This window comes from Buceros rhinoceros, unplaced genomic scaffold, assembly GCF_000710305.1.
Source record: "Buceros rhinoceros silvestris isolate BGI_N320 unplaced genomic scaffold, ASM71030v1 scaffold9706, whole genome shotgun sequence".
NCBI classification, from domain to species: Eukaryota; Metazoa; Chordata; class Aves; order Bucerotiformes; family Bucerotidae; genus Buceros; species Buceros rhinoceros.
This window is the reverse complement of record NW_010418069.1, coordinates 41698-49775: the sequence shown is the minus strand read 5'-3', so window position 1 is coordinate 49775 and position 8078 is coordinate 41698. Positions and strand designations below refer to the sequence as shown.

General features: G+C 43.2%; 1 protein-coding gene across 1 annotated transcript in view; it reads left to right on the top strand.

Moving 5' to 3' along the window:
* LOC104495427 (mucin-5B) overlaps positions 1-8078 on the top strand; it is a 42009-nt gene continuing 33931 nt past the window's right edge. The window contains exons 1-7 of the mRNA XM_010138392.1: positions 1-82; positions 1681-1936; positions 3048-3162; positions 4541-4628; positions 6553-6686; positions 7072-7297; positions 7894-7898. Of these exons, the coding sequence (XP_010136694.1) occupies positions 1-82; positions 1681-1936; positions 3048-3162; positions 4541-4628; positions 6553-6686; positions 7072-7297; positions 7894-7898 (906 nt within the window). The remainder of the gene's footprint in view (positions 83-1680; positions 1937-3047; positions 3163-4540; positions 4629-6552; positions 6687-7071; positions 7298-7893; positions 7899-8078) is intronic.

The following is an 8078-nucleotide window of genomic DNA, read 5'->3' as shown; positions in this document are numbered from 1 at the left end:
ATGGAAATAAAAAAGGGGAGGTCATTCTGGATCTTCTGCCTGATTTGGAGTTGTTGCAAGGGCAAAGAACCGGTTCAGATAGGTAAGAAAACACCTAATTCTCACATTATTTGCTCACATATTGCTCTCCATAGCTGACAAATAGAGCTGTCAAATGAAAACATGTAACATATTCGTGTAAGAGCTGTAGACGTGCCAGGTTTAACATTGCACATTTCCATTCTTAATGTCAACCATTTAAGTATTTTACTTTTTTTCTTTCACTACTAGGTAGTTTATCAACTATTTTATGTTCTAAAGTGACTGATATTAGCGGAGACTCTCAATGCAGTTTGCATCATAAAAAAAAATGACACCCTTTTCACCACATTTCGCATATATTCTATACAGAAGTATGTTACCGCAATACCTGTTAGGCTTGATTGACCAGTATGAAATGCCACATTAGGAGTAATCACATTTTTTTGTTGCTCTGCTGCACTGTTACCTCTTATTTGAACGTCCTATGCTCTTCCCAGTTGCTTAACTCACAAACAGCCGATGTGACGATTATTGCTGTCTTAGTAATTCCAGCAAGTCCACTTCCGAGAACAGCCAGACTTTCTCATTTCCCTTCATTACTGTGTAGAAAAGTGCTAAGTTATACTGCTCCAGCGCTGCAAACAGCTATGGCAAATTGCAGTCCCTGTGGAAAGCTCTTTCTGTAAGGACTCCTTGGCTCTTGAGTTTGTGCTGCACATTTCTAACACGAAGATCTGAATTTTTCAGTGTTCCCTTACAGGTTCCTAGGAAGGAATATTGAATAATATTTTAGAGTTCACTGAGTACGTTAACGACTGGTTTTGATTTGATCTGTGATGGATGTTGTTATGTTGATTTTCCTGAACGTGCTACGTAAACAACACAAAGAAATTTGCCCGTTTTCACTTGTCACTCTTTTAGACAGGCCTAAAAGAAATGCTAAAAGCATTTTGTGGCAAGTGTATCTTATTTAATTCAAGGTGATGCATATTGGCTTTGTGCGGCTCTGTGGTATGAAAACTGCTTTCTGAAGTGATGTCTTACATGCTCTTTAAGTATGTATCAATACTTTTGACAGAGGTACATCTCAGAGGTCCAAGACATGAGTTTTGGTTGAGGTGAAAAACAAGTAGTTCTGAGATGATTGGTGAAGCTGGTGGCAGCCTCAGCTGCTGTGATCAGCTGCTGCCATTTTGCCACGTGTGAGCTCTCCTGGAAGGGACTCAACTATAGACCAAAGTCTGGCCTGTGTTAAGAAGCAGGATTTCAAAAGTAGAGATGATATTTAGGCAGCCAGGATGGGATTCCCCTCACTTCACTTTAGATAAGTAAAAGTATCTACAATATAAGTGGGTTTTTTATAGACAATAGAGAGCAACATGCAGTCTTGGGGTATCTTCTTCCTAGGTAGGTATGTGAGGTAGGGAACTGAACCTCTTTTGTTTCTCAGTGTTAACTTCAAAAGAGCCTTGGCTCACCTGCTCACATTGAAAGTGCCTCTGGCACAGACTTCAAAAGTTCAGTGAGATCAAACTCTTCCAGGGACTGACATTTTTGCCTTCGAAAATCTCTCCCTTGATGTTTTTCCAAACCAAAAAAAGCAAAGGACCTCACGAGGAGTGGGATATCTAAGCTCCCCTCCTATGACTCTGTCTTTAGTCCAGGTCTCTACTGTCAGTAGGAGTGAATGTGCCACCTGGGGCAATTTCCACTTTCAAACATTCGACCACTTGAGGTTCACTTTTCCTGGAACCTGCACATATGTCTTCGCTTCACACTGCAATGACAGCTACCAGGACTTCAACATCCAAATCAGGCGCAGTGAGAAGAATAACTTCCTGATCTACTTCACTGTCACCATTGACGGAGTGGTCTTGGAGGTGAAGGAGACGGGCATCACGGTGAACGGAAACAAGTGAGTAAAGTTTTCTTGTGCCGCAGTTTTATTGCTGTGCATTGGCGATGGGTGGTCTGTCTAGAATGTGGTCCTTTCCGGCAGAGGTGCACGTGCCTGTGTATGATATGTTCATGGCACTTTGAACGTGGTATTGCAAAGAGTCCACCCCACAGTGGCGGAGGAGGGAAACTACCTCTCCCATGGATCACACCAACATGTAAGCAAAAGGCAATACTGTGTGTTATAAAAACAGAAGGTGTAGGTTTCCTTCGAATTGGGAGGGAGGGGTGGAGGAAAGGAGATAAAATCAACACTTCATTTAGAGAAGGTTTTGATGTTGTGGAAATGTTGCATTCTTTTCTCAAAACATTATTTCTGTGGTACTAACCCTACTGTTGTATGTCGCCGTCCAGGAACAGATGGTCCATTCAGAAAAAGTTTTCTGCTTCCAGATAGATTAGTCTAGAAAATGGCACTGCTTTGCAGATCACAGCTTCCCTTAGGATCTTCTTACACAAAAGACAAAATTTTCAGAAGTAAAAATCCACATCTTTAATTCTAGTCTGAAATGAACCAGAAAGCAAACTGCAAACAGAAGGGTAAAAATGCTCCATAAGTAAAAAGTCATGTGCAACAGTAACTGAAAACTGGACTCAAAGTTAAGGGCAGCCCTCATGAGAAGTGCAGGGACCCGCTCCCAGCACAGAAGGGTCAAGGCAAGCTTTGACTCTGGGAAAAACCCTCATGGTCTCGCTGGAGAGAAAATTGCAAGTGTATGAGCTGTCTTCTCTTGACAGCCTTCTAGAAACAACCAAGTATAGAACAGTGTCACTCAGCTGTAAGTATAATGGCAAAGCCCAGATGTATCTTCTAAATCAAAGGGGCAAAACCCTCCTCTCTTTTAGCCGTTTCCTGATTAAAGTTGGTGAGAGGTCACAGTGGACAAGGTAATCGTGCCTGAATTTAATGCATTGTGTGGATGAAGGCTGACCTTGAAAAGAATGTCCCCATGGCTTATTTAGCTCCTTTTGACCTAGTTCTTCTTCCTGTATCTCTGAGAGCATTATTCGATCAGTTTGTTTGGGTTTTTTTTTTTTAAATACAGTGTTTTGTTCCTTCTGATTTCCAGGATCCACTTGCCCTTCAGCTTGAAGAGCATCTTGATCGAGGATACCTGTGCTTACTTCCAAGTCACTTCCAAGCTGGGCCTGACACTCAAGTGGAACTGGGCTGACACTCTCCTAGTATGAACAGCCAGTTAGTTGTTTTTCTCGTGGTGAACCTCATTGATGATGAAAAGCAGAGCTGGATGCAGGCACTGTGTGGATATAAGAGATTGGGGGTAGGGTGAGGCTCGGGGGGGTGGAGAGGTATCACTGTATCCAAAAGCTCACAGGGACATAGCAGACGAGGTAACAGTTTCATGGGGCAGGGGCATGGAGTCACAACCCCCAGGCACTCCCCACTAATTTTATGTGACTAAAAGTGCCACTGTTAACCCTGGAGACAGCACCTCTCTGTGGTTACCTGCTTCCTCCATGGGGTGCTGGCGGCAACACAACTAGTCCCTCCAGCTCTGACTTGTTAGCTACCCTCCGACTCAACACACGTCTTGTATGGGAAACTACTCCGTGTGGCCAGTTCAGACCTTGGCCTCTCTCATTCGAGAGCCTTGTTCTGCAGGAGTTCCTCTCTATACACCCACCCCAAAATACCCTCTTCTGCAGCAGTGTATTTACACTTTTGGATGTGAACAATTATTCTCCACAATCAGGACTGAGATTAAATAAATGAAATTTGCATGTCCTGTCAGATTTTGCAGTTCAGGGAGAGGGTAGAAAGTGAATAAAGAGGAAAAAAATCAGGAAGTAGTCAAGTGGTATTCGAATTCTGATTTAATGAAGTATTTGCTTCCTCCTTCCCCTCTACTAATTCATACCTGAAGTATTACAGGCACCAGCTGTAAAGTGGACACAATTTTAGGGTGACACACTTGTGGGACCCACACCACCTTTTTTTGGTGCACCTGGGTGATGACAGTGCTACCCTCCAAACATGTCGGAGTGGTTAGGTGCAATAGTTTTATCTAGCAAGGCAATAAGGTGATAATCTGTCTCTTTTTTGTCCCTGAGTATGGGTTGAACAAGTTACACCAGACAGACCCACCCTTAGAAATGCTATGAAGTTTTCCATCTAGCCTATGGACTAGAAAAAGCCTTAGATACATCTAAAAGCACCCAGCATCAGAGCACAGCTACCTGATCTGCCCAGAGCAGAGCTGTGGCACCTTGCAAGAGGTACCACATGTCTGCATACCAGTGTCTCTATCCTGGGAGACGCTGGTCCAAGGATTGGTCCAGCACTCAGCGTGCTTCAGTTAGGTTTTTAGCAGGTAAGAATGACAACTGCTAGAGGATTATCTTCTCATTTCAATTCACCCTGTCTGCAGGGGAGTTTTATGGCAGGTTTGTAATGGGGAATGAGACTGCTACAAACTGGTGATGAGCATTTCATAATGAGCATTTCTGCGCCTCTGCTTTTCTGTCATCAGCCTCTTCATAACATGTGCTGCTGGTGTGGGGAAAAGCCTTTAATCAGCGGGGTTTCTCTTTCCTTTTGTAGCTGGACCTGGAAGAAACATATAAAGAGAAAATATGTGGTCTGTGTGGCAACTACGACGGCATTGAGAAGAATGATTTGATTTTGGATGGTAGGCCATGAGTACAGCATATTCCGCATAGAACAGGACCGCTAATTCGTGACCCAAAACTTGGTATCTGTCTCCTCAAAGCAAGGTCTCAGATTTCCTGACAGACACTCTGAATACATGAACATTGTCATAGACAGGAGATGCATTTTAAGAGGTTCTGGGATGATTTGGGTTCCTCTGTTGTTTGTGAACTTGCAAGAGTCTCAAACTTCTTGGACCCTTAATTAATTGGCTGGCTCTCATGCAGCAACATTGCCAGGTTTCCCACTGATAATAGCAAACTTTAAGGAACTTGTAGCCTCAAAGGAGGCACAAATGCTTTTTCTGTCCTTCCATTTTCATCATTTAGAGTTGGGCATCAAGTGTGATTATTTTTGCCTCTGTAATAAAATGAAGGCCTCATCACTGAGCCAGCGAGATTTTCCTGAGTGCCTTTGCAGAAGCCGTGGTGCCATCCTCTGACACCTTCAGATATTGCACTGAGCTGGAAAGAGGCCAGGACAGCAAACAGCTGAGGCTACAATCCCACAGCAGGTTGTATGAGCAGAAAGACACTGCAGGACCGAAGCCTAAGTTATAGCATCATCTCTTCATGTAATACCTGGGCTTCTTAAGTCACCACAGAAGCATTGTCATCTACCTCACCCATTCAGAAAGAAGCCCGAGATGTGATTAAAAATACCACTTGTAGTGCTAGATTTGGAGTTCATTTTTATATTTCATGTTAAGCTTTTTGGATGCATCTTAATCATCTTTCTGCCCTTTACTTCACAACAACACTAAGGAAAAATAAAGCTGGCTCAGAGTTTTCCAAAGAATCAGGTTGCTACTGAGAATCCTTGCTCTAATACCAGCTCTTCTTTATGCATCTGGTTCCACAGAAAACAGGTTCCCACACCTGGGGACCAGGTGGTTTCCCACGTCTGCCGCTTCTGCTCTGACCACATCCTTCTCCTGGGCTGAGCAGGCAGCAGTCAGTCTGCCTGTCCAGGACAAGAACCACTGCACGTAAAGGGCCAACATTTCTTCTCATTTTCAGGTTCTTTCCTCTCCAGGAAAACAATTATCAGGAAGTAAAATTGCATTTCTGTGTGGAGTAGCTCTTCTTGAAACTTTATATTCTTTAATGTCTATTGAGATCCTTGGCAAATCACATGGCTCCAAGAGCTCAGGGCTTCTGTTAGAAGGGCTTCTGTTTCCAGAACAGTTAGTGGTGAAGCATCTGAAAACATCACTTTTGTGCAAGTCATTCTCTCAGGCCTGCCCTTAGTTCAGGGACTGAGCCAGTAGAGGAGAAGAGACCTGGGCAGAAACCTGTCTGTTAAAACTTGAAAAAAATAATCAGAGAATGGCCATTTATGCATATTCTCCATAAAAATATACTGATTTCAAACTGTCAGAAAGATTTCTCACATCCAGAATCAAGTTTGTGGTGGACTTTGGGAAAATGCACCCTCTCGCTAGTGTCACGGTTGAGTACAGGTGTTGTGGGTCTGTCTTACCCCTGCTCCCACCTACCGTCTTTTCCGGCTTGTAAGGAGTCACAGATTTCCAGATGGTTTCACAAATATGCACCTAAGGCTGTACTTCAGGTTGTGAGAGTAGAAGACAAGCTAAAATGCACGACTACTACGCAACAAATACAAACCCCAGTAATGACCCGAAGTCTGTGGAAGTGATGAGGTGCAACAGAAACATCAGGAGTCTCCTGGGATTGTAAATGCCCAGGCTGAGAGCAGGTACAAGCGCGCCAGGTTCCCGGCTCTTGCTGAGCAGAGGTTGTAGCAGGCTGCCATCCTCTATCATTTGGATGCTGTGGCTGAATCTGGGCTTTAGAGCCCAAAGATTAAGTGCATCGTTATAACCCATTAGCTGATGGAAAGAATTGCAGGCAGTTACTCAGATGTGTCTGGGGATTTTGCAGGGTATAAAATGCATCCGAGGCAGTTTGGGAATTTCCACAAAGTAGAGGATCCATCAGAAAAGTGTGCTGATGTGAGTCCAGATGGCCGCACTGGAAGACATCCTAGGAGGGAAGACGATAGATGCAGTAAATATGTAAGTACGTGTGGCTGAGAGGTATAAATCCTCCCGAGCTACAGCCGTGGAGACTGGGTTGAAACAAGTGTTAATTACAGAGCATGCACTGAACTGAATTTTTCATGAGTCTACCCACAAATCTGAGCAAAATGTTGATCTCATAGCTGAAAGAATATCCTAATATAGCACTAAAGAAAGAGACAGCAGGAAAATGCACAACCGAATGACAGCTTCCAGTCCAGGGAAAAGGATCTCGAGGCAGCAAGATAGAAGGTCCCTTCCAACCTGAGTTATTCTGTGACCCTGGAATTGTGTCATTGAAATTGGGGATGCACATTCAAAAAGCTGAAAGTTGGTAAAATGCCAAGTATTACTTTTCTTTTCCTTCTTTTCTTTTTTGCAGAAAAAAAGATGCAAGAAACTTCTGTCCCATTTTGGAAACTGCTCCAAAGTTGTTGCATTTGATGACTACGTAGAGACCTGCACTCAGGACATGTGCCACTGCGCAGTTAATCCTTCTCACTCCGATTTGGTTTCCAGCTGCATATGCAGCACTTTAAACCAGTACTCTCGTGACTGCGTCCTCAGGAGGGGAGACCCTGGGGAGTGGAGAACCAAAGAACTTTGCTGTAAGTAACTGTTGCTCTGGAGATTTCTCTCAGGTTGGATGTATACACGTGGTTCTGATCCCAGCAGAGCAAAGCTGGGAGCTCCGTTAACTACCGTGAAACAACCAGCAGAAAAGCTTTGACAGAAAATTTGTAATGGAAAGGTTTCTACAAATTTAACTTGATTTTGCTCCTTAACTTAGAACTGTATCTTAATATTGTCCCTCTCCACCTTAGAGCTCAGTTTTTGCAGTTCCTTTTTGAATTTTTACTATGTGCGATTAGCTCATAAATAGCCTTGTTTTCAATGTTGGTATCTCAGAAGACGAGTTTGTCCTTAGCTTGTCCTGTGCTTTCACACTCAGTAGTCGCATCTACGGAGCAGGAAATCACTGTAAATCCAGGGGAAAGGCTATAGGAAGTCCTCCCAAACGGCTGCTGTGGATTGGGATAGAAAATTAATGCTACAATGACTGATTCTTCAGAGAAAAATAAACTATTATGACTCCATAAATGACTCCAGTGTCCTTTGCTTGTATCATGACTTCAGCCAAGCTTGAGCTAGTAAAATAATGTGAAATAACTTATATTTTCCAACAGGGCTGTGTTCTCTGAAGATGAAGTAACCATGAAAAGTTCCTTTAGAGGTTAAATAAACAGGACATATGCTGATAGAAAGTTTTGCAAACAAGATATGGGGGAAAGGAGGAAGAAGGAGTTGGATAGTGATGTAGAGATTTGAGAGCTCTTGCAAATATATCATTAACATCACCCATTTCATTTGCTCTTGCAGATCAGGAAT